The 26,945-nt window shown below is 45.4% G+C and overlaps 1 protein-coding gene across 1 annotated transcript in view; it reads left to right on the plus strand.

Annotated features, from left to right (window-relative positions):
- Positions 1–26,945, plus strand: part of LOC116949400 (A disintegrin and metalloproteinase with thrombospondin motifs 20-like) — a 165,099-nt gene that overhangs the window by 38,894 nt on the left and 99,260 nt on the right. The window contains exon 4 of the mRNA XM_032966683.2: positions 18,508–18,860. Within this exon, the coding sequence (XP_032822574.2) occupies positions 18,508–18,860 (353 nt within the window). The remainder of the gene's footprint in view (positions 1–18,507; positions 18,861–26,945) is intronic.

Consider the following 26,945-nt stretch of genomic DNA (forward strand, 5'->3'; position numbering starts at 1 on the left):
TAATGTGGACACTAAATGCACACATATACTAGTTTTATATATATATATTTTATACCTAAATTAGACCGGCAACTACCTTAACCTTGTCTATGACAATTCTGAAGATCATTCTGCGAATATAAATGCACGCTGTCCAATATCTTGTGTTGAGTTTCATCAAAGGGCATTTCATAGATAGGGCTATGACCAGGTCACTCTAAATTTGCCCGACTTTTGTAAGAACCTCAGAAGCTAAGCAGATTGAACCTACATGCGACTTGGCATGGACGACTACCAGAGCTAGCCAAGTATTCTAGGCATGAAGGTGACCAGAAAAAGGCAGTACTCCCATGCCACCCCCTCGTATGGATGGGTTTTCTCTGGGCGCACCAATTTCCCACGTGGAGCAAGCCTCAACACTCATTCACGGAATTAACCCAACTTTCCCATTGAAGGTCCCGTCTGAAAACGAGTGTTGAGACTCAGTGAGGCCACCCGAGTTAAACACTTGTCATTATTGTTATTGTAAGATGTTGGGTTCTTCAGGCGAACTCCTACATCCTGCGTAGAGCTTAAGGGTCCTTCGGGCTTCAATTATATCCTATGAAGCCTAACTTAATGTACTTATATGCAAGAGTCAAATTAGAACTACTCTCAGTGAGACGTTAATAGACAATACCATTCAGGAACAGTACAGTAGCGAACAAACAGTTTTTATTATCAAAATTGACACGAGTGTATTTGTTTCCCTTCCTTCCTCTGATTAAGTGACTAGACCTTTTAAAATAAAAGTCGCTGACTTTCTACTACGTTTCTCAGTAGAAACAGCACCGTTCAAATGTGTTTGGAGTCATATCAGAAGATATGTCGTCAAAGTGGGACATTAATCGGGACCATCTAAAACCAAATGTAATGTTTCCCAAATTTTTTTATCAACATTTTCACGAACATTAAAAAAAAACATGCAATCACTATCTAATTGTAAACATATTTTTCACACAATTGACGTGGTCAATTTTTTTCTGGAAAAAAAAACATTTGGGATCGACAGAGTAACAGACAAACAACTCACACTTGCTCCATTATAGTAGGATGGTGATGGTGATGATCATTGTTATTTACACTGCTGACAATACTCAATCCCCAATCCTTTAACGTCTATCCCGAAAGTTTAGGTTGCTGTCCTTCCTGCTGCACCTCCGATTAGCACGGTTGGCTATGTATGGTGCGAAAGAAGTTCAACATACATACTAAACTAAACTTAATGTTTGCACCAGATAAGGCCCACTGAGCTATATAGCTCTTTGTTCAGAAGCGGCCTGGCCACAAATAGCTCGACCAAGAGGCGTATCGTGTGGAAATGTATAGCAGCCAAATACTCTTAATGCACGTTGATTCTAAATGTGGAGGGGAAAAAAAAACAAAGCACCCAGAGAAAAATTCACGCGACCACGGAGAGAGAGACACGCAAACTCCAAATATACAGCGGGCGTCAAGGTCGGGATCGAACCCACGACCTCCTGCATACCAGGCGAGGTCGTTAACATCTCCTAGCCACTGTGATGATGATGATGAGAGAGACACGCAAACTCCGAATATACAGCAGCAGGCGTCAGGGTCGGGATCGAACCCACGACCTCCTGTATACCAGGCGAGGTAGTTAACATCTCACAACCGCGGCGCCCTACATACAAGACGTCTGCACACACACACACGCACGCATGCCGGCCACTCGACGCCATCTCCGTACCTCTACGTACAGAGTCAATGCATAAATAAATAAGAGATGCGCGCCGCCGTGCCACGCTACAACGACTACGTCCGTGACACAGCGCTGACCCTGGGCTGCGTAATGTGGCTCTAATTGTCTCATTCGGGCCCAGTGCTTATTGTTTCCTGTTTGCACTGACGACTTGCGTGGCCGATGCAATCGCCCCTGCGATTAGCGCCGATAACGAAGGAACAATAAACCCGCCGCAGTGGCACTGGGGGTTTCTTGACAGCGCTATCAAAGGCTCGCACTGGCGCTTGGCCCTGCCAATGTCGAATGCAACGTGGTCGCGTCGAAGAATGCGCGCGTGTATTATGTTGAACTTCTTTCGCATAGTACGTAGCCGACCGTGCTAATCGGAGGTGCGTGAGAAGGAGAACAACAAACTAAACGCAAGAAGCATTTCCGAAGAGACGAGTTGTGGAGCGTCATAGAATCAAATCGCAATGCCGCACATCTGCAACAGTTGCCCGAAAAATATACGGCGTTGCCAGGGGCTCACGTGATGAGGCTGGCACAGACGTCGAAGACGCAGCGTGATGTCGTGTGTCCGACCGTCAAAATTCCACGCAATGTTTTTTTTTTAATAGATGTTCACGAATATGACAATTCACAAACGGTAGCATGCCCTAAAATATCACGTACAATCATGAACCTCTCGAAGTACAGTCAGGCATTTTCCGTATTTAAAGCAGTTTGCGCTTTAGTGTCACCCAGGAAGCTATTTGCGCACGTTGCAGCTGTCATTCCCTATAGATAGTCACGCATCTGACCTCTTCGCACGTGCTCCTATACCTCCGTCCGCTTGCCAGTCGGATGAGCGGCACCTCTGATTAGCACGGTTGGCTACGTACGGTGCGAACTAAGTTCAACCTGTTTTAACGCGGTAGGCTTTCGCGACTAATATCATCCATAATAAAGGTTTTTTGGGTTGGATCGCGTAAATATATAAATGTGTCGTTAAACCTGACGCGACCCGACACGGCCAATTAGTAAGGTTTGTCACGTAAACAGAACATGCCAATTCATCACTAGTGCAGCACACCTGTGTGTTGGAGAGCAAATCCATAACATTTACAATCTGAGTACGAAGTTTCGCCAGCAATTACAACTAGCCTCATCAGGCGATAGACAGATTTGTAATTGGTTGTAATTACTAGCGAAACGTCATGCTCAGATTGTACATGTTGTGAATTTGCTCTGTAACATACCAATATGATGTTATTTTTACATGACCAAACCTTACTAATTGGCTGCGTCGGGTGGTGGCTGTTTTAAATACGCATTTAGATTTACGAGATCTAACCCAAAAAAAACCTATATTATGGAAGTTCAACATACATACATTGATTAACATCCCCCCCCCCCCCCGTGCCTCTCTAAGACAGCAATTCGTGACTCCATTGCATTTGCAAAGCCTCAATAGGTTTATGTGTTTGTTTGCGTGCGCGCGACTGTGTGCATGTGTGCTTGTACGTGCTGGTGTTTGTTTACTGTGGCATTACGCATAAACATAAATCGAGGCACATTATTGTAGATGGGTGGTCCGATGCAATGGGTGCGCTGCTTACCTCCACACTCAAGGCCAGCTCGAATGTGACCTCATTCAAACCCCTTGGCCTACGGTGGCAAGCGACGGTGTGTTGAGAACATTTCACATCAACGCACCAACATTTTAACTCAACATCCTGCCTGCTACCGCAAAGACCTTCAAGAGGTCCGATGGCGTGATTTACGAGAGCTGACCCCCGGGTGCTAATGGGGAAACGGTAAAGATGCAGCCCAGAAATCGCTTGCTTGTGCCACTGTTGGCAGATGGGGCCCCCGCTAGGAGAAGTTCTAGAGAGGGCCTCTAGAGCAGTGGGGCCCAATCTCTGGTCTGCCGATTTCAGTTTGTCAGTTTCATTTATTAGGTATAGCCCTGTGAGCCATAAGGCTCTTGACTCGGGTGCAACCGCAATAAACAAATCATGAACAAAGAACATCTTAAAGTGACGTTTCACAACAGAAACATCCAGGAAAAAGCAGCAAATATCCTCCAAAAACTCATTGGTGGTCCGTGGCACTGTTGGAGATATTTTTTGGTTTATAGAAATCTGTATTTCTTTACACCATGGAAGTCCACTAATCTTTATTTATTTAGGGTTGACAGGTCCACGGGTCTAGAAAGATTGGTAACCACTGCTCTTGGAGAGTATTTAGTTTTCTCTTGCAGACTGGGCAAGGCATCTTAGAAGAGGTGGGAGCACCCACAATTTGTCCTACCACGTGTGAACAGCCGATTAACTAACAGTGGTGCAACCACATATACTGATGGGTGGACAGAGGCGGGGAAACTTGAAAAACTTGCCCCATTGTCTCAACTGCCGCACCGGGAGGGTGACCTCTGGATTACAAGTCCAGTGTGCCGAACGATGTTACCACCGAAGCTGATATTTGATCAAATGTATTGAGGGAAAAAAATGACTTTTCCTCGTGCCTTCTCCACTGGCCAGTTGCAGAAGGTACAAAGGCTATTTTAAAAATAAATATTGGGTAGATAAATGGAGCTGCCGTGTAACAAAAAAATGTGAAATGTAAGCAAAAACATTTGGCAAAGGTTAAGCAGTCCGTGAGGGTTTAGGATGTTTTTTGACATACGTAAAAGATCGGCAAGGCAACATTTATTTTGGTTTGTTCGTTATCTTTGGCTCGTTTATTATTATTATTCAGTCCATCCGTCGGTTGGGTGGCCCAGCGGTTATTGAGCGTGCTTTTGGGTCCCGCACTTCCCAATTTTCGTTGAGCCTTTAACCCAGATGATGCACACTATGACATCAAACGGTATATCATAATTTATCATTTGCAAATATCTATGTGTGTGTCTTACGTACGTGTTCATTTACCGTCCTTTGCCCATAGACTTATTCAGTTTATTGTCCTTCAACCGTACCTCCGATTAGCACAGTCGGCTACGTATGATGCGAAATAACTTCAACATACATACATACAAGGCGTCCCCATACCATGCGAGTCATGGGGATTATATGAGCATACCTTACCATGCTGTTCTGTGTATGTTCGTAAAGGTGGGATGCGTAGACGTGGAGTCATCCGTATACAGAACAACCGTGTCAGCCTTCAATTCCATAATTCTAAGTTATATGTTTAAACTTTTTAAAACACTGAAAAACTGGATATCTGATCATTCCCCCCCACCTCCGTAACTAATGATAATTTCACGAATGATCGTTATTCAGAATAACAATTTGATTTAATGACTATTGTGTTTTTTCTTCTTTAGTTCTTTCGGTAAAGTCATGTAGAATGAGAATAAAATAATAAAATAAAATAAGACAATAAAATTCTCACGACGTTTCGGCCACAACACAAGTAGCTCTGTCGGGACGACAGAGCTTAATTGAAGCTCTGTCGTCCCGACAGTTTTGTTCCTTCACCTGAAGAAGGCTACTTGTGTTGTGGCCGAAATGTCGTGAGAATTTTATTGTCTTATTTTATTTTATTATTTTATTCTCATTCTACGTGACTTTACCGAAAGAACCAACGAATATGAATCCTTGCAGTCACAAAAGCTTTAAATCGAAAAATATTGCGTGTTTTCATCTCGTTTGTAATATTTTCCATCCTTTCCGCCTCTTTTCTTAAAATGCTGTTCGCTCCATGAGCTAAATGTAACATGAGCACCTCATTCTCATTTTATTATTCATAAGTCATACATAAACAATTCTCAAACACCCCCTATATTTGAACCATTCCTGGGGCCTACAATGTACCAACCGACATGGACAAGCTTGGTGATGTGTGGCCAAACAACCCCAGTGACAAACAGAGCGTTGGAAGGCCTTCACCCTGCAGTAGATTGACAAAGGGCTGTAAAAATAATAATAGTACATTACCATTAGTATTTGGATAGCATCTACATGGCTTAAATACGCTGCAAACGTATTTTGTGGAGAGAATGAGACAGAACATGACAGTGTTGTACCATATTCTTAGTTTTTTCGGTAAAGTCACGTTGAAGAGAAACAACAAAATAACAAAATATATATAAAACAATAAAAAATTCTCACGACGTTTCGACCATAACTCAAACGGTCATCATCAGGTGTGTCGGTTTGCATAAATTTATTTTGAAAACGGCATATTTATTTATATATATAAAAATAACGTTTGCGTCACGCGCAACGATGGCAGTTTGCCAGGACTAGTCCATCTATTTTTTGAAAAGAGGAGGGGGGAGACGAAATTTGTTTTTATGTATGCTGTCTGAAAGGCACTGTAAGCGTGAACAATCAATCAAGAACTGAAATGATTTATCAAATCTTTCCAATGATTGCTAAGATAGAATCCATCTTCTCGGTTGAAATTGTCTCTGTGTTTGTATATGTGTTGTACCACTTCACCACGTGGAGAAATAATATTCCACTTAATCCTGTGCACTCTTGTGCTCTCCAATCATACTTAGTTTTGTTTTTAAACATCATCATCATCATCGTGATCAATTCACTGCTGTATGAAGTCCTCCCCATGTCATCAGCATCCACATCGTTAAAATAATTATGGGCCCACGATGCCACAATCCATCTTGGTCCTGCACATGTGCGGATCCCATTGCTCCTTGCCTCCTCAGTTGTCTTCTTCTTCTTGGGCATGTTCTGTCCTGTGCCTGCCGTGCCAATTGGCAACCTCATCCATTGCCCAACATTCCGACTGGTCACGTAACCCGGCCAGGCCCGCTTGGTTTTCTGAAGTCAATATGTCTCTAGTTTGCGTTTGTTCTCTGATCCACGTGTTCCTCGCTCCGTCTCTCCGTGTAATTCCAAGAATGTACCTCAACCAGGCATCTCTGCACAACTTTTAAGAATTTGTACAATTTTATTTGACGCTCTCCATGTTTCAAATCTGCGGGTCACAGCTGTTGAACTTGCACTGATTGAAAACTTTCCTCTTCAGGAACAAGAGAGTGTTGCTTTTCATTATTAAGTTCAGTTTTCTAAAGAACCCTACCATCAACTTTAATATGTTTCGTAATTTTGAATATAATTGTAAATGGATTTTCTCTCATCAATATCCATACATTGAGCTGCATGTCATTTCCAGGGCAATTATGCCCATAGTAAATTTAGTTAATATATTTATATTTTAAATGTTTCTATCTATGGCTGTCGTTGTACCCCTCGTAATGAAATGAGTGGTGTTCTATTGCGTTGCGTCTCTCCGGTGATCTTCAACTGTGTGCGTGTGTGGCTCAGGTTGTGAGTGCAAAGCCATTTTCTCATTTCCGTGATGACCTTTCGCATTTCCTTTCACTTACTCGGAAGGTCAATTAAAAACACGAGATCGACAGAAACATTGCCAAATATTAAACTGCCTCGAGTTTCACAGCAGTCACCCGTTTGCTTTCCAAGGAGGAGGAATGTTTTGCTAAACTTGTGCCCGTAAACAGGAACGAATGCTTTGCAAATTAACTCGACAGAGTGCGTTCTACTTTACGAATTCCAAAAACGCAAGGGAAACTACCTCTTATAAAACTCAGCCATGCACCCGTTTGTTCTATCCCATGAGTCGAATGTGCATCTATGCACATAGCATTCACGGGACAATTCTGCTTCTAACATCTAAACTTGCTTTAAAAAAATCAATACTTAAACATCCTTTTAACTTAATATATTTAAATAAAAGGCAAAACAAATTCGTAGAAAAAATAATAACCTTAATGCTCTGACTCACACTTGTAAGCAAGGAATGTGTTGCGCAGTAGTTAGCGCACTACGCGATGAACCCGGTGGTCCGAGTTCAATTCCCAGCCATGGCTAACGTCGATGGCGAGTTATATCCCATTCAGCTCTAGGTCCCCCTGATGCACACTCACCAGTGTGGTGAAGTATGGCCAAACAATCCCCATCAACAACAGGGTATGGGGAGGCCTTCATCACTTTGAGAGGATTTCACTTTATTGGTAGTATCTGCTTTCCACAGCAACACCGATCTGTCCGATTTGTGAAGCAAATCGAGTTTTCCTGTGACTGGTGACTACGTTTCTGTGTACTACGTTGGGCGAGCGACACGTTCGATATGTATTTGTTTGCACGTACGTATGTTGAACTTCTTTCGCACCGTACGTAGCCAACCGTACTGATCGGTGTCTCTGTGACGGAGCGTTGTAGAAACTGAGCGGAGACACCGTGGTGTGAGAGAGCACGGCTGGAGATCGGTAACACGAGAGCAAAGTGAACATACGAGGCAGAAACTCCACCGAAAATGCGTATTAAAAATTAATCAAGGCTGAAACTGAATACAGTGTTTACTTGAAACTTAAATAGCAATGCTGCAAGGATGATCTCTGATTAAACCAATTAAGCAAATGCAGCTGGTGAAACGACCTTTTTGTGTCAGCGAAATCGAGAAAAGGGGTGGCTTGACTAGTGGAGCCTCTGTCCACAGCAAAGCGATGTTAGTTTTAGCTCAGATTTGACCCAGATAAGCGAACGGGACGGCGTGTTAGGCCACAGCCACCATAATTTCCAGACATTTAACCTGGGCCACGCATTTGAAAAAGGGGCTTTCTTTGGCGCGCTCCTCCCGCCCGGTGTAAACCGGGCATGGCGTCGGGGCCACCCACAGGCTCGCTCGCTCGGGACATTAAGCGAAGGGGGGTCGATCGTAATCTGAAAAGGAGGCAGGAGGCGTGGGGTGGGGGCGGGGGGCCTGCAATGCGCTTCACGCTTGCCGCTCCGCAAACCCTAGGTGTGTCCCGTGCCACTAATCCTCGTGGTGGGACACCTTGAGGGAGACCCAACCTTCGGCCGGGCTGTTGCATAACGTCTCCTGGAATGCGTGTAATTGGCATAATGGGGGAAATGCTCTTCTGTAGGCCAATGGAGCCCCGCTCCAATTACTTTGCATTCCGTGCGTAATGTGTGTTGGGAGCCTCACGTTTATGGCCATTTGTCAATGTCAAGGAATCAGAGCCTCAAGATTACATCACCAGAAAATGGATTTAATTACACGCCATTGGTAAACACAAGATGCATTAATAACTGTCATTGGAACCTGGCTATTTCTGAACCATATTGTCCAAGAGGAGCAGCTGTGATTGTCAAGAGTAGAGTTGGGTGTGCTTGCGTGTGTTGTGTGTGTGTGTGCACGCGCGTTTGTCAGGAATGTGTTCTTTCGTGGAATGGCATTGCGAGTTGAACAGGTTAATTACGTTTGGTTTATGTCGTGTCGCATGTCAGTCGCACGCCAGATTCACAATGCAATAACGCGCACTCACTATTATCAGTCGCGTGAATTGGAAGTCGGCTGCCAAACACCACTCCATCAACGTGTTTGTCTGGTACGCGCGTGTGTTTATGTATGTTGTGTATTTGCGTGGTGTTGGCCACCCATCCCCTCGTGTGCTGCGCCGTCCTTCATAGGTGCTCGCTAACAGCACTTGCTCCAACAGTCTATTACAGGCTATACTGGGGATCTTTGTCTTTGTATGCATGTGCCTTCTTCAAGCAGTGGAGAGCCCATCAAGATGCAATTATGATTCATCAATACCAGACATAGTTACACTGCGCCATGCATTTTTATTTTCACTATTAGGACTTTGAATGCAGGCAATTGCAAGATTTGGGCTATTAACGATGTATATTGAACTTCTTTCGCACTGTGCCAAGCCAACCGTGCTGATCGGAGGTGTGGAATCCTATGGGCTGCTTTAAGTAGGTATGCACGTTATGCTGCTGGCAGAAGATTCTCCACTCGAGGGAGTTTTAGACAGCCCATATTGATGATGTTTGGCCTACTTCCACGCTGACCAGATGTATCGGAAGAGGTGGAAGTACCCACACTTTACCCCACTGTACACGATCTGCCACTTGATTAACTGTGCTGCATTCATTCACACTGCTCTGTGGACAGAGGAGAGTATTTAATAAACTTGCACCGTCGTTTAGCTGCCACGTCGGGAGGTCCAATTGAACTGGTGACCTCTGGATTGCAAGCCCACTTTGCTAACCATTACAGAAAGGCAGCATGCTCACGTTATTTCCAGATAAACAATGTTCCCGAAAGCACCGGCACTTTAAGACAATGATGTTTGGAAGAAAACAAGTGTTTGATTACATTTAGTTGGCGCTAGTAGTCATGTCAATGGGTCTTTGGGACAAGATAGATTGAATGTATTTTTCGCTTTCCACAACATTGCACAATCGGCGATCCTTATGGGCCCCACATGACGCATATGCCTCTCGTCAACATCTCGATGCGGCCCACCAAAACATGCCCCAGCGTTTGGCGAACGACTTGTTACCACTCACTTCAATGTTAAGTTTCACTCGCCTTCGCATGCCGGAGCGTATTTTTTTTAAGAAAAATAAAATAAATGTGCGATAGACAACGGGTGCGTTTTCGCGCAGTCACGTGCTAATACACGTGGGTACGACGAGCTGTCGGCTCGTAGCGTTTCGCTCGAAGCAAAAGTGCCACTCAGCTACAACAACAACAACAACAAAACAGGCAGCTCGCAAAGGTGTTATTTGTTAAAGAGCAAGGCATTTTGCATGTGTGAGGTTAAAGCTCGGGACTTGAACCGGTGATTTTGACTTCGTTATGAATGGCAAGAAAAACAAACATCGCTGCACACTCCGTTGGACACAACAGCAAAAACACCCAACCACATTCATCATTCGGCCGACTCCTTTTGGCAGCTGTCCTTCCTCAGAGCAGAGGGCACAGAGATTGAGTGATGCATCCTGCCGAGGCACGGTCACTTCTCTCAACAGTCGGTCACATCTTTCGAGACTCGCCACTGCCCTGCAATTCTCAATCCCCTTTTCCCGTTCCGGGCCGTGAATGAACCGAATTCATCGCTCCATCTCCGTGGCGCGCGTAATTATTATTAGGGCGTTCCATTCGCTGGTTGCCGCTTCTCGCGGCGTCTGTTCTGCTCAACCCCGCTCCTATTAAGTTGGTGTGATGATGATGATGATGATATTATCAACCTGCTCATGTTTCTCGACCCGCTGCGTTTGTCTCAATGGCGACTCTCCAATCGTCCACCTCTTCACGTTTCTCCGACGCATTTTTTTTGTTTTTCAGTTTTTTTGTTCCATATTCCATTGCGAACGGCCACGTCTCTGGGTGGCCTTGTGTACCGGCCTCGCAACGAAAAAAAGAATTCCATCGGGGCCACTGCATTAACCCCCCCCCCCCCCAACAAAGGACGCAACTGTGTTCACAGCCACTTTGGGGTCGTTTGAACAGTAGCGTCACACCCGCCAGCCCCCCCCGCCTCCCGACCCACGCTAATGGGACCGCTTAAGGTTGCGAACAAGTGACTCCGGGGTTTTGTCGGCAAGAGCCGCCCCCATTAATAAAAATAAACCCACAGTGGGTCGCCCGGGATACTCCTCGGCAAAGGTGTGGGTGCCGGAGTGCCGGGGTCAGGTTCTTTGGGTCAAGGGGCGGGGTGTGGGCAGGGACACAGCGGCACCACCTCCCGTAATCTGCTCTTTGCGCGCGCGCTCTCTGGATGGACTTTGTAGCCCCATGCGCCAAATGGGGTCGATTGGTCACCACCTGGGGTTGTGAATGCGGCCAGTGTCCACTTTTGGGCAGTGTCCACCGTTAGCGTAAAGCTTAGCCCGGCATATGTTGTCTGTTTTATAGACACACTTCATGCTAGACATCTGCAGGAAAATAAACGAGCTTCATCTTTTTTTTTGCTGAAGCTAGTGGTCATTAGTGGCGAAACGTCGTACTCAGACTTTAAATGTTGTGGCTTGTCTCTCCAACACACCGGTGTAGTGCTGTACTAGAAATACATTGGCATGTTCTGTTTACGTGACAAACCTTACTAATCGGCTGTGTTGGGTGGTGGCGGGTTTAACGACACATTTATATATTTACGCGATCTAACCCAAAGAACCTCTATTACGGAAGAGCTTCATACGTTAGCTCATCGGAATCCTCCAGTCCAAGTAAATATTCTCATTCTGTTCCTAATATTTGTATTCATATTCCACAGATGTGTCATATCACCATTGCCTGCTTGCTACTGAAACAATATTTACATCAAAGAGACAGAATTTCCGTTCTTTAATGACCTTGTTACTCGTGTAAAAGCCACGATGGTGGCATTGCTATCAGATATATTTGTGATCTAGAGATTCTATGCCCCCCCCCCCGCAACAACAAAAAAATCACCATTAGCATTTGCCACCCCGGGTGGTATCGATGAGGAATTTCTGGGCCAATGGTGACTGGGATGGGTGTCAACTGGGCCCGTCAGGGTTAGCGCATCAGAGCCACAGAACCATCGCAAGCGTCAATTGGGGGTTGGTGCCTGCCCTCGGTGGGAGGAGCTGCCCTGTCAATTCAAAATCCCCATGGGATTGCAAAAATGTCCCGCGTGATAATTCCGATTCCTGCACCAAAATCCTGGGGGATTGGCTCGTTTTTGGTCTCCAGCTAGGAGCAGTTAAAATGAGGTGTGGCATCGTGAATGAGGTGGAATTAATGCTGCATGCGATGCTCATAAGCCAGCAATGGATTACATCTGTTGTGTATTTGTGTACACAAGTGACCTCAAAGTATGCAAAATCATTAATATGTTCACAAAATTTGCACTATCCAATAGTATTCACTGCATCATGTATTGAATGAAACAATTGGCGGCATATGGAAACTTTATTTCAACAGTCGATTGACAGAGCACTGAAAATTTTCAATCATTATTTCTACACACAAACAACAACCTCCGTTTGCCACTGAGCGATGGCGATGTCACCACAGTGCTTGTGGTAGGTGCGCTTTGAGGCCACATGAAATATTGAAGAGGTCGCTGGCAGGAGGTCATTGAACAGACTCAGGTGTTATGGGTTAACTGACTGAGATAAATGGCAGATGCAACGCCTATGCTCCCCACTCTGCCCACAAGCAGTATTTTAGCGGCCTCGTCCTCTGCTTGTTGTTCTGGGCGTCGCTCCTTCAGCTGTTATTGCTGACGGATCACTGCCTTTACTGCCCATTAGTATCCTTCACAATCATCCTCCACAGTGGTCGATCTTGACATCGCTGGTACCGGTCACCTGAAAGTCTTATTAGACCACAAATCCTCCCATACTGCATCTGCCGATCTCTTATCTAGCCCATGCTGCACCCGTTTAGCCAAACAGAAATTTGTTGGGTGGGTGGGCATGCAAGCTACATACATGACCCAGCCAATGCAGCCTCGCCTTCCGGAGGAGCACACTGATGGGATTGTGTCCAGCTGTTTCAAGGATCTGTGAGCTTCTCACACAATCCATCCTGGTGAAACCCAGGATAGATCATGGGCAGATCAGCTTGCATGTTTCAATCCAGTAACTATGTTCAGGTATAGAGATCGACATTTCACAAGCATAAAGAAGAAAGGGCATTACTGTGTCCGAGATGACCCGATGTGTAACATGCCAAGAAAATTCCACACAGCATTACTATGTACACACACAAATATATTTTCATTCATGATTTTAATTAAACTATAACAGCGAACAAATGGCACACTTTTATGGAAGCTAAAGTTTATAAAAAAAAAATTAAGTGCCTTCAAAATGCATACAAATGTGGTTGTTTGAAGGAGTCATAAAAATACCAGCAAAAGTTTTTAGTTTTAGTTTAAATATGTGTTATTTAATCATGCACTTCGTGTTAAATATCTAAAATGTGCATCATTATCAGTTAATTGGTGGGCAAGTCTTGCGTGGTTAATTGTGAGTACTCCCAACTCAAGGCAACAATAGCCTTCAGAGGGCCTCGAGAGCTGCTTCAAGTGAAGGCCCTTCCACCAGCAGTGGCGCGAGCAAGACATTGCAGGGCTGCACTTTTATCTTTACAAACCATTTGATAACATTTTTAATTGTGGGTGCCACGGTGACGAGATGTTAATTATCTCACCTGGAATACAGGAGGTCATTGGTTTATTTGGAGTTTGCGTTTTCTCCACGTGATTTGGTGGATTTTCTCAGGGTCCCCTGGTTTTTCCCTCCACATTTAGAATCAACGTTCTTCTTGAGTATTTGGCTGCTATAAATGTTCACGTGATAAGCTATCGTTTGTGGCCTGGTCACTTCTGAAAAAGCGATATATAGCTCAGTTGATCTTGGCTAGTCAAATTTAAATTGTTAAAATAGCTCGATCATAATTTATCCTCAATATTTTCCACCCCACACATCAGCAGGGTGCTTGGCTCACAGTTTGGAGGTTCGGAGTTCAAATGCAGGTCAGGCGTCGACTCAGCCTTTCATCTCTCTGCAGGGTAGATAAAATCAGTATCAATTTTTGGGGAAGTGAGAAGTGGTTGTCCTAAGGAAGTCTCACCCCCCACTAAAGGAATGAAGACTTTCTACCACAGGCTCTAAGAGTGTTAAAGGGATGAGCACCATCCCGTGCTCCATTAATGAAGACACCATCTTGTACTATGCTCTGGGTATTTATGACACTTTTAAAATGTATTCCCAAACTGAATTTGGGGATATTTTGAAAGTTAATCATATACTCGTTCACTAAAATATATATCTCATGAATGTAATAATTTACAGCCCTTTGCCAATCTACTTCTAGATATGGCCCTCTTCATGCCTAAATTTCACCGAACACATTTATTTACCTTTTGAATATTTTTTTGAGATTACTGATAGACTGACGATGGAACGTCACTCACAGAAATCGCCCCAGGGATAGCTTTTACTGGATGTTGGGTGCTGGTTGCGGGTATATTGTTGGGGTCAATACTCCAGACAGAAGTGGTTGAAATTAATCCCCGGTTATACTCAGTAACATGTAACGCATGGCATTAACTTAAACATTGTTGGTGAAGAAGAACACGTTGAAATATTACCATTTAAGATGACCGTTAATCCTTAATGAAATATAATCATTGAGTATCAAGATATATTTTTGGGTGGAACCTGCATTCAATAGTTTTGGCCAATACCTTGTTGAGCTTTTCAAATGGCAGGTAGGGCCAATTTAATTCCGGGAAATGTGTAAAGTTGGCGATTGTTCTTGCATAATGCATTCAAACGATGGATGATGTGATTCATGTCCTGTACATGAACGTCCTATTGCCGGGATACTCGCACGTTTGTTTAATTATTTATCCGTGCGTTTATTTTCCCTGGGAAAGTTTACAGAGCACCCATATCCCCCAGGCATTAGGGTAGAGTCGGCTCACTTTGCTTAAAAGGTTATCAGGGTTTTTCGGCAGTAGGTTTGTGGGTGGGGGTTAGGCTAGGAGCTGTTCCCAATAATTAACAATTTGACCTTCTCTCCAGAGACAATGGCAGAGGAAGTCACTTCATCTCAAGGGCCGCTTTATGGCTCTCCTTTTCACATGCCAGGATTCTCGCATTTTTGTGGTTTAGACATTTATTTATTTCCATATTACAACTCATTAAAATAAACTGGCGGTGCGGTTGTATGAGAGGAATAAAAAATACATCTGTGGACACATTCACAAACGTTTATTTTAGCTCCGAAACAAACGGTAGAAGTATATTTGACGCGGATGATTTTTTTTCTTCCGACGATTAATATGGTTTGTGTGAATTGTTGAAGCATGCGGTTTATGGTTATGGTTCGCGTTTAAAAATATATATATATTTTTAAAAAGACGAAATGTATTCGTTTCCAAGACGTGACGTAGGCTCAAAGTGTTCGCTATGAAGGTTGATAATACAGCACGTTACCTTCTGTGTTCCTTTGGTGAAACCATTATCCTTGGGGCACTGTGTTAAGCGTCCACTGAATTTGATCAATTTGTCAAAGCGTGTGCTCTTCCATGCTCTAACAAGTCCTGTCATAATAATAATAATAAGCAGAGCCCTGACACGTTGCCTAAGGCATGCGGTGACACTGATGTCGTCTCGCTTAAGCAAGGGAGAGGCATTGAAAACGTAATTTCTGCGGACAATTTTATTGTTTACGGTGCCACATTTAAAACGAAAACATATTTCAGTCTTTTTGGGCTGTAAATATATATTTTAGTAATTAAAATCGAGTGAATTGTATGTAAATTTGTTATGTTGGATTGCTTGATTGCTCCTATGTACGACATCGTCCTATTCAAAATGTAACATAATAATAAAAAGTTACAGCCCTTTTATAGGTAGGCTTTTGAGATCAGTGTTATGATTCAAAATTGACTTTGGGGTCATATATTGACTGATCCATCCCAAAAATCAATTAGGAGCCCCCTATTCAATTCCCTGCTGAATGAAGGTCTCCCCATGCCCTTCAGCTCTAGGGGCCGTTTAACCATATTTCACCGCACTTGCTAGGAGTACCTTTGTGAATGCAGCACTCTGGGACCAGCTCAGGTATTGCCCACCGCTGATGTTAGACAAGGCTGGCATTCAAACTCAGTTCGCCAGGTTCTAGTGGCACTACGGTACCACCGTCTTCATTAAGTGCGTTATCGTCAATTATTTTGGGTCATTCTGTCAAACCAGGAGCATTCAAAACATTTTTATTCGGGGGGGGTTATTTTCGTGCGCTTGAGGGAGCGGCGTGCGCCGGATGAGGACGAGTTGCACCTTGGGCCGGCGCGCTGCCGGATCTCTCTGCAAATGTGAACCACGTGGCCGCCGTACAACGCATTGCACGACGCCGGTGCCCGCTGCAACGCACTGCAGGAACAACAGAGGCAACGCCCCTGGCCTTTTCCCACAAAACACTCTCAGTCTCCGCGTTCGGTTTAGAGAAGTGGGGTGGGGGAAGGGGTCGGGATTACAGGTAATAGATCCAAGTAAAGGTGAGAAGCCCTGCAAAGGGGCACGTGATGGGTGTTTTTTGCTTTAATGCCCCCCCCCCCTTCCTGAGAGCTGTTTATAATTGGAGCAGATGGCAGACATGACGTTAAAGGCGCAGCCCTGCAATTGCTTGCTCGTGCCACTGCTGGCAGAAGGGCCACCACGAGAGGCATCTCTACATGTCCCCTGTAGAGGGGTTCAATGTTTGGCCTACTCTTTCAGGCGGGGTTGGTGGGGGGATTTTAAGAAACTTGCAGCATTGTTTCAACTGCCACGCCGAGAGATCGGATCGAGCCGGCGACATGACCCTCCGATTAGCGTGGTTGCATACGTAAGGTGCGAAAGAAGTTGAAAATAAATACACATACGAGGCGCAGTGTGCTGCGAACCGATACGGCAGCAAAGAGCCAGGACCCACCCGGTGTTGTGAATGAGACTGCTGCACTGGCACCAGGCAGAGTGACACGTGGCTGCGGTGCGACAATTGGCGATGTTTATCTGCTGCGCGAGGCTGACCCCAGGCAGTCGCCTTATTTTCGTGGGGGAATGATACCGGCAATCCTGGAAAGAAAAGATGTCTTTGTGGACCTCAATTTGTGCAAAAAACAGCAAATGTGAGCTCAGGCTTGTAAAAAAAAATTAGATCCCTTTTTGTACTCTCCCCGCTCTTTGTCTCTCTTGCTCTGTCCACACTGTGGCTTTGAAGTAGGAAAGGGTTGTTAAAGTAGAAAGCACTTAAGGCTGTGTTCATCTAAGACTCAATGGTGCTGGTAATGGCACCCTCAGGCCACGGTCGGAGCTGCACGTACGCGGCAGTACATAAACAAGGTTGCAGTAATGCACAAACACGCGCACTGTGGCGGTGACTTACCGCTGGTGCGCTTTCAGGATCAGAATGAGCGTCTCTATTTAGACTGCAGGAGGAATCCGATGAGCAAATTATGCAGCTCTCTTTCCCACAGATGTCCAGTATGGGTGGGTCAGGCGAGTTACAACAGCGAACGGTACAAACAAAACACGATAGGAGTGCAAAGTAGGTAAGCAAGTCACGAAATATAAATGACTTAGATACGTTAATTATATACACTTTTAGTTTGTCCACCTCGTTGGTGTGCTCGCATGGCCAGGTTGCGTTTTGGTGATCACGTGACCAGCACCACACGTGACGAGCACCACACCACACGAATGCACAGACATTTGGCTCTCGGGGAATGTTGAGAATGACATTCCGATAAAGCTTCCACTGACCCATTCAGCCCCGATCTCCGTGTCCGCGTCGCACGATGTCACAAGAAAGCATTCCGACAGCGATTTACATTGTTACGAATGCATCTGAGTTTCTACACGTGATTTTTTTTTTATCAGCATTGGTATTAAATGTTTCATGGAACTGGATGTAAGCATCGGTGTTCGTAGCACCTTTAACGTGCAGCACGTGACAGAGCCATGTACGGCATCGTTCTAAGATTATTACTGTATGTCAAGGTTTAGTGTGTCATAAAATGCAAAAATGTGAATGAGTACAATTTAATCGAAGTGTGGCTGTACACGTGAATATAAAATGTGGTTAAATTCATCAGCTTATCGAGCGATTAATTCAGCTCTTGTACAGGCGTTTGGGGAATTGTCACCATCGCAGAACTGTGAGAGTTAGTGGCGGCTTGGGAAGGCATTCATTCAGCAGTGGATTGATCATTGCTGATGACGACCTAATAATATTCTGCAAAAATTTTATGTAATATAAAATACAATTGGAGGGGGCCTATCGTCCCTCTCGGCTTGATGCAACCTCAATAGAGGTCATACTATTGAGAACCTACCACCTGCCATAGCAATGTGGAATTTACACCACCCGATCAGGGCCACTAAATCGAGACGCGTGGGCTTATCGCTCATTTGAGCGATGGAACGTCTCCGAATTTAATCGTGACCACAACAATTCACCGCGGGGCGTCCGTATCCTCCCCGCCGCAGCCCATCGATCAACGAACGCATCGCGGCCGTGGCCCGCTGGCGGCCCGTCACTGGTCGGCGACCTGAAGAGGGCCCGGCGCGACCTGGACGGACGGGCGGCGGAACGCGAGGGCAGCGGCGACGATGCCGGCGCGGCGGGCGACCGGCCTCCGATGGCGGCCAACGGAACCGCTGGCGATCGGCGGAGTCGAGGGGGCGACCGGCACGGGCCGGGGGATGGCACCGGCAGGGCGCGACGCAAGCGATTCCTGTCGTACCCGCGGCACGTGGAGGTGATGGTGGTGGCCGACAGGAAGATGGTGCGCTACCACGGGGAGTCGCTGGAGCACTACGTCCTGACGCTGATGTCCATGGTAACTTCGCCCGGTCCGGTCGTCACGTGCGGCTACCGGAAAATGTGTCATCTCTTCAGCTGAGCTGGAGGCGAAGGTTTTGGTGGATCGCACATTTTGAGATTCCCAAACCCACTGAGCTGTGAGGTTACCGGGCGGTAGCAGTCCAATAAATCGAACTGTGGACCCATCTTTGCAGACCTTTGAGGGTTACCTCCCCTTTGAGTGTGGGTTTTCTCTGGGTACTCTGATTTATTTCCAAATGCAGATCGTTCGTTAAACATTCGTTTGACAAACAACCCAACGCACGACCCACTTGATAAGAGCCTTGGAACTCATGGAGGCTCTCATGGATAAATGAATCACATTCATATTTTGTATCGAAAATAAGGACTGTCTTGGCAGGAAGTGGTGTGTAGGGACTTCACAGTGGTGAGAAGTGAACTCCCTTGCCTGGTATACAGGAGGTTCTATCTCGACCCTGATGCCTGTATATTTGGAGTTTGCATGTTGTCCCCGTGGTCATGTAGATTGTTTTCCGGGTCCTCTAGTTTTTCCCTTCACATTTAGAGTCCATTTGGCAACTCTAAAGTTCCACGTGATAAGCCACTTCATTGAGCTTTCATCTGTGGCCAAGTCGCTTATAAAAAGAGCTACATAGCTCAGTGGGACTAGGAAAAATTGTTTAGTTTTAGTTTGGTGTTTTTACATTTTAACACCTGTTTTATTGCCAGGAACGGTAAAAGCTATTATTTTTTAGTTTATTGTAAGCATACCATCCATATTGTGGGGTTAGTTTTATATATATATAGAACGACGTATTAAAAATAGAGAATTTTACATACACTTTCTATGCCATTATAAGTGAGATTCACGATTCGAATCCAGTGGTTGCCCTGGTTAATACTGTGGTGTATTAACCGTCAAATCAGACACCGCCTGCATCATAGTGGACGTTCAAAATTCCGTGATGCCATTCACAAGAGAGTTGGCCATTGTGTGCTGGCGTTGTGGTCCATATTTGCAAATTAATAGCCATTGGTGGTAATTGCTCATTGTTATGGCAGGCTGACAACTCTCTGTATGGGTATCGTGGTCAACTTCCTGAACAAGTTTGTGTAAATTTTATTCAACCTCGGATGCATGATGCGCGGAGACCATCCTGACTGGGAGTTGAACTCGCAGCATTGGGAGCCATCTGCTCGAAGAATCAGAATCTTTACTCAGACTGGAAGAAACCGATTAGCTGAGCTTCAACCTATAATCCATTTATCATGCACACAGAAAATTAAATACCGGTACATTAACTAACCATTACATGAGATGGCATAGATAAAGGTGCAGGTCTGCAAGTGTTTACTCGTGCTACTGCTGGCAAAAAAATTGGCCTTCACTGATGTGACCTCGGGAGAGTCCCTCTGGGAGGGTCTTGAAAGGAGTGGGAGTACCCACCCTGTCCCTCACCGCACATGACCTGATAATCTACGAACTATGGTTCATTGCTGGGGGGGATTTGAGACAGAGGCTGGAGGAGATTTGAGAAAGTCGCCCATCGTTTGAGCTGCCGCACTGGGAGATCGAACCGGCGACCTCCGGACCACGGGGTCGAGTGTGCCAACCGTTCACACTGGAGCAGCATCCACAAACCGTTATATGAAGCAAAGCAGTATAAGCCACGGATCACGTCGGTTAGTAAGAGGACAGTGAACTTCAAAGTGACTGAAAATGCTACAGAGGACAATTATTGCAAGCGGGTATCCTTTTCACAGTTTACTAAAGATAAGGGGGGAGATGAGATAGTTTGGGCGACACACAATCGCTCTGATTTCCCAGGAGCTTACCGCGGTGCAGTCACGAAGAAGGCCCTGATGCGTTTCTGTCTGGAAACTAAAACAAAACAAAAAACACAGCTAGCGGGGATGCTCCGAAAATAACCACTGGCCTTGAACCGAGGGATTTGGAGTGCACTGGCCTTGCATTAGACTGCAAGGCCCCGTACTCAAATAGCGAGGCATCGTGGAGTTATTTCGAATGATGCTAAGCAGCGGCGGCGGCGAGCGCAAGCGATGCGTGCGGCGCCCCACTCAGGATGGGGCTACGTCACGACGAGCAACGTGACGTGGCCCCACGGGGACCGGTGCCGCTCATTGCAACGCGCTGCTATCCTTGGCATTTACCGTCGTGATTTGAAACTTATTCCTCCTCTATTTGCGGTGCATGCGACGAGCCTCCCAGCTCAAGATGGGTTCAGGGTCGCCGATGGCCGCGAGCCAATCTTGATCGTTTTTACACTTTAATAAAAGCCTGCGGCTCTCCGGGGTGATTTCAGGTCGGGCTGTGCATTATTCGGCGTGATTCCCGACGGATCACTGCATCTGCTGGGAGCTTCTTCGTGAACTTCGCACATCAGGAACGTCGTACATTAAGCACGTTGAACTTTATCCGCACCATACGTAGCCAACCATAGTCAATCGGAGGTGGGGAGGAAGGACAACAAACTAAACACAAAAAGCAGTTGGAAAGAAATACGTTTTCAATTTACATTTAGAAGTGCATAGCTCCGGTCTCGGAAGGAAGAGCGTTCTAGACAGCTACAGAAGCGCATCTGAAAGCGCCCAATGCAGTGCCCGTCTTTGTTCACGCCGAACAATACGCAGTACGACCCGAAAACGCATTGGAGAGGCGTACAGCACAAGCGCGATAATCTGCACAGCCTTCAATTGCCTTGTTGTTCCACTCTGATGGTCCCCGCTGCGTAAGTGGAGTGATCTTGCCAATAACACGTGGTAAGTTTAACACGTAGGCTTCCGCGACCAATATCATCCATAATACAGTTTTATTTGGTTAGATCGCATACATATATAAATGTGTCGTTAAACCCGCCACCACACGACACAGCCAACTAGTAAGGGTTGTCACGTTAACAGAACGTGCCATTTCGTCACTAGTACAGCACACCGGTGTGTTGGAGAGCAAAGCGACAACAATTACAATCTGAGTACGACGTTTCGACAATAGTTACAACTAGCTTCATCAGACAACAGCCAGATTTGTGGAGAAATCCTCCTGTTTCATTCACACTTTTATATATTTACACGAGCTAACCCAAAAAACTTGTATTATGGAACATGTGGTAACACATGTCTTTAACTCGCCTGGCTTGCTAAAGAGACTCAGATAGTCAAAATCCGTGTGGGTGCTGAAACAAATGCTTCTGTAAAACGTTTGTCTAGAGGACAACAGACCGATGAACTCAAAAACTATTTTTTTTATTGTAATACACTTTGCTTGAGCATGTTGTAAATTATATCTGTTGTTAATTGTGCTTTACAATCTGCTTGGTTGGTGGAATCTTTCTAACTTACATATGACAATGATTTAAAATACTATCATTCATATATATTATACTACATGTTGCATACATATGGTCAGTTCCGTGGAATTACAGCGTTGGACATAACTTGTGTAACAATAATGTAACATAGTGTCATTTTGGTTTTGAGAACGTATCGTAGTGCTTACGTATCAGTTTGGTGCTGGACATCGAAGAGCCCATTTTGATTGCGCATTCATGCAACGCTTTTGTAATTTCATTACAATGGAATTCCCCAATAAAAAGAAACACGGAAATATATCGTGCAGCGCGGCAGTAACACAAAAAAATGGACAAGTTCCTTAAATCTACACGGTTTTGTCCATCCAAGAAGTTAAAATGTCTGCACCACAGTTAGTCAATCGGCAAGTCACATGTGCTGGGGTCAAGTGTGGGTACTCCCACCTCTTCTAAGAGTCTGGTAATACAAATATGAATGTGGAACTTCTTTCGCTCTCTGTACGTAGCCAACCAGGCTAAGCGGAGATGCGGGGGAAGGACAAACTAAATACAAAAAGCAGTTCTAAAGAAATTAGTTTTTCAATCTAGTGTGGAATAATAGGCCAACTTCCCTTGAGAAAGGGCTTTTCAGAGTGCCTTCCAGTGGGCGCCGATCTGCCGGCAGTGGCGTGAGCAAAGGGTTGCAGGGCTGCATCTTTATCTTCTCCATTCTCTGATAACCATTTTTTGGCTTGAAGCAGTTTGGCAATGAGATGCTAGATGTAGCTTCAAACATGGGGGGGGTTATCACCATAGGATAGCATGAAAAACATCTCTGCTAAAAATGACACGTGATTGTTTCAAGGTGTGATGTAAAAAAACATTTTAAAGCCAAAATAGCATCTTCTAACAAAACGCAGGCCGTGAGACGTGATAAGGGCTGATATGTGCAAACGAGCCAGGCCGTTTAGAATTGCCAAGTTATGTGTCCGTGCTTGGCAGATGACACGCGCATGCGCAGACCTTCACAGAGTATGTAAAACGTGCACGTTCATTTATCAAACTCAACGGTATGGTTTTTTTTTGGCGGCGTTTGGCAGACAAGGCCACTCTCCAATTTCTGATGGACAAAATATTTTTTTTTTACAATTTCACACATTTCACTTCACATCAGTGGTCTTGTCAAATCACGGCCGTGATAATACTACATTCGAGCACGCATGTGATTATGCAAACATTCGGTATGGTTAAATCGTATCTATTTAGCTAGAAATACACCTTAGGAAACAGATATTTCTGGTGAAACAGAAGTTATGGATATGGGTGTGCGTATTTGCGATTAATCATAATATATAACAAAAATGTACTGCCCTTTATTAGTCCACTGCTGGATGAAGGACTCCCCACGAATTGTCAGTAATTAGGGTTTGTTTGACCATACTTCACCACACTGGTCAGTACAGGGGGAGCCGTGGCACGGTGGCTCATCTCCTGTGGTATTTACCCGGCAGCCTCAATTCAATTCTCAGCAAACGGTCAACATCAGTGGCAAGTGACACCTGAACCGACCATCGGTTCTCTTGCTCTTCATCAGTCTACACTGGCCGGCACGGTCAAGTATGGCCAATCGACCACCCCCCCTCCCCCCCCCTTGACTGACACAACATAGGGAGGCCTTCATCCATTTGGTCACACAAACCTTTTTTTTTAAACTTCACATTCTCAGTTTAGCTCTTACCTTTGTCCCCCAGTGAAACATTTCTGCGCAGCAACTATGGGTGCTTTGTACTTCTAAATTGAAAAACCCATTTCTTTGCAGCTGCTTTTGTGTTTATTAATATACTATTGGGGCAAGTGCTGTTAGCGAGCACCTATGAAGGCCGGCACGGCACACGAAGGTGTGGGTGGTCAGCACCACGCCTTTGTCTCCCTAGTGGTCGATGTTTACACACCGCACCAGGTACTAATTTGCGGCTGAGTCGACCTAGGGGGAGGCCCAGGACCGGTTCAGATAATCATATCTATCTGGCGTTGGCCGTGAGCGGGAATTGAACTCAATACGCCCAGGTTGGTAGATGCAGCACAGCTCTAACCGCTGCACTGCTGCTGCCAACACTGCGATGTCCCGTGGAGTTTCCCGTAGGGGTTGTCGTCGTCTCAGTTGTCAGCCTGTAACCTCCCACTGCTGGGCAAAGGTCTCCCACATTCTCCGTCCCATTCGCTCCTCCCCTTGGCTGCTCTTGTCCAGCAGTGAGCTCCGAACCCTTCCGAGTTTGTCTCGCCATCTCTTCCGCTGTCCTCCCACTGCTTCTCTTCGCTCGGTCTCCCTTCCCCTCGAGTGAATCCGTCGCTCAGTCTTTCGTCAGTTGTTCTCGCGACGCCTGCTCACCATTTCCAGCGGACCTCCTTTTCTCCAACAACAGCATCGGTGATCCCCGTTCTTCGCCTTATTTGTTAATTGCTGAACCTTTTACTTCGACTTACATTCTGACACACTCCTTTACGTATATATTGTAGTTTTTTTTCCACCTGTTTCTTAATTAACGACCATTCCTGCGATACACGAACGAAAACTAAAAAAAAAAATGTATACGCGGTATATTCCAAATATTTATTTTAGGGCACACGAGCAAAATTTCATTTTGCGAAGTGTCTCAACGACCAACGTCGTTTTCACGAGTTGAGGGTTGGGGGGGAGGGGGTGGGGTGGGGTGGTTAATGAAATAAATCCGCAGCGTTACAGAACGGCCGCACGTCTCGAGTGGACGCGATTCCCCCAGAAGTTTTGGCACAGGCCCCTGCCCGCGCAGACGCGAGCCAAGCAATTCGCGAAAGAAGCTCTCTCCTTCCAAATCCCCCCGCTTCCCCGTAAGCTCGGAGGAACCGCCCCGCGACTGGGCTTGACATGTGCTCCTTTTGAACGTCCTCAAGCCCCTTTAAAAAAAAAACAGCTCGAACGCCCACACATGCCCCACGTGTAACGCGATTAACTGTTGTGAATAAAATAATAATACTAACAGTACAAACGGAGTATGATATATTGGCGGCGATAGCAAACAAAACATTTAACGAGAATGTGACAATAAAGATTGTTGTCCGCACCTGGCAGTGGACTGGGTTTTAAAGATAATGAAAACAAAAAAGTAACAACTCTTTAAAAAGTGGAGATGTACCCGGTTTAGTAAATAGAGAGATATATAGCAATACATTTGTAATATGCATGCTTCATTATCTCACACTGAAAATATCTTGCTTAACTTCCATATCATAGCTTTGACAAGTAAATATCTCAGAATAAGGTTTGGTGGCTAACATTTAATGACCTTAAATTTTTTGTGCAGCGAAAAACCGTAATGTTCCAAGTTCACATTCTGGTCAGGTGTTAACTCTTTCTCTTTAACCTTCAACCCTCTATAGAGTCCACAGAAAGTAAAAAGCCCTTGGTGGGAAGTTCAGCGTGGTTGTCTTGCAGCGCATCAGAATTTCACTTCATTACGAGTGGATGGTTTACGGAGCTCTGCAGTCCAAGCAGCATGGGTCTGCACTGCTTTTGGCGGAGCTGGATTTGCAGGTCGCCGCGCATGTGTGCACGCGTCCGTGCAAGCGAGTGCCAGGACGCGGTGTGATGCGAGGGAGGCCTGGATACGTTCGGCTTTTGGGACGGAAGTCGGAGTGGCGTGTGGGATGGCACCGTACGAAGGTGCTCCGAGCGTGATTAGGGCAAACAGTCCTGCCAAAACCACGGTGGCGCGTAGCGGTTCTTGGCAAACTGTCAACTGTGCAGCTCGGTGCTAAGCACGCTTACCAACCCGGCAGGTTGTTTAAAATGTATCTCTTGTCCGCTAGTGTTTCAGGCCATTGTGGTAGAGTGTGCCTTCTTTATAAGCTGAGAAGTTGATTTTTTTTCGCAACCTGTGACATGATCTGCGAGCGTAAGCAAATTGTGTGCATGTGTCCCTTGGCTTTTAATAGCAGTCCACTTGGTTGTGGATTTGGATGTTTGGGCGGTAATGTAAATGAGTGCTTGGCTTCATGTGGGAGAAAGCCCAGGAGGAAACTCGCAGATTAAACCCATGGATACAAGGGATGACTGAGCACTGCCATTCGCTACCTGGAAAGCCCTAATGGCCACCCGTTAACCATGCTCAAGGCTGCTTAGCTTTTGAGGTCTAATGAGATCGGGCCTATTTCTGATAATTTGATTGAAATTTTAATCCAATTAATCTTATAATCCTATCAGTGAAAAAAAACGTTACAATTCCCACAAATTAAAGATTCAAAAGTCAAAGTGGTACAAGAAATCAGAATCAGATGAGCACGACGCAGCAAACATCTCCAGTTTACTGCCCTGAGCCAGTGCTGGAAACTCTACGTTCCTCTTCTGGACCAAGTCCATTCATGGAAAACCCACTGTGAAACTTTCCATGAAGGGATACTTAAAAGATAATACAAATAAAAATAACATGTGTCCAGTCCAAAACATGTTCTATTCAGTCTCTTGTTTTCTCATTAAATGTCCAAGATCTCTAACTTGCCTTTCTCTAATGATTCCTTTTTGACGTTCTCGTCGTGTACCCTGCTGTCCATGACACGTTTACGTCATGCGCTTTGTCTGCCTATGACATATTTTCTGTTGATCCCTAGTTTGCTTTGGTGGGGTCTTTGTATCACCATTGCCAATTGCATTCCTTGCAAAAATGGAGACAGGGAAGGGAATGAGGGGGTGGCTTTTGACCAGAGTTGTGGGTGGGCAGTTATTGTGCTGCATTGACGATGGAGAGGGGAGGGGAGCA

Source organism: Petromyzon marinus, chromosome 36, assembly GCF_048934315.1.
Source record: "Petromyzon marinus isolate PM22_M1 ecotype Great Lakes invasive population chromosome 36, UKy_Petmar_22M1.pri1.0, whole genome shotgun sequence".
Lineage (NCBI taxonomy): Eukaryota > Metazoa > Chordata > Hyperoartia > Petromyzontiformes > Petromyzontidae > Petromyzon > Petromyzon marinus.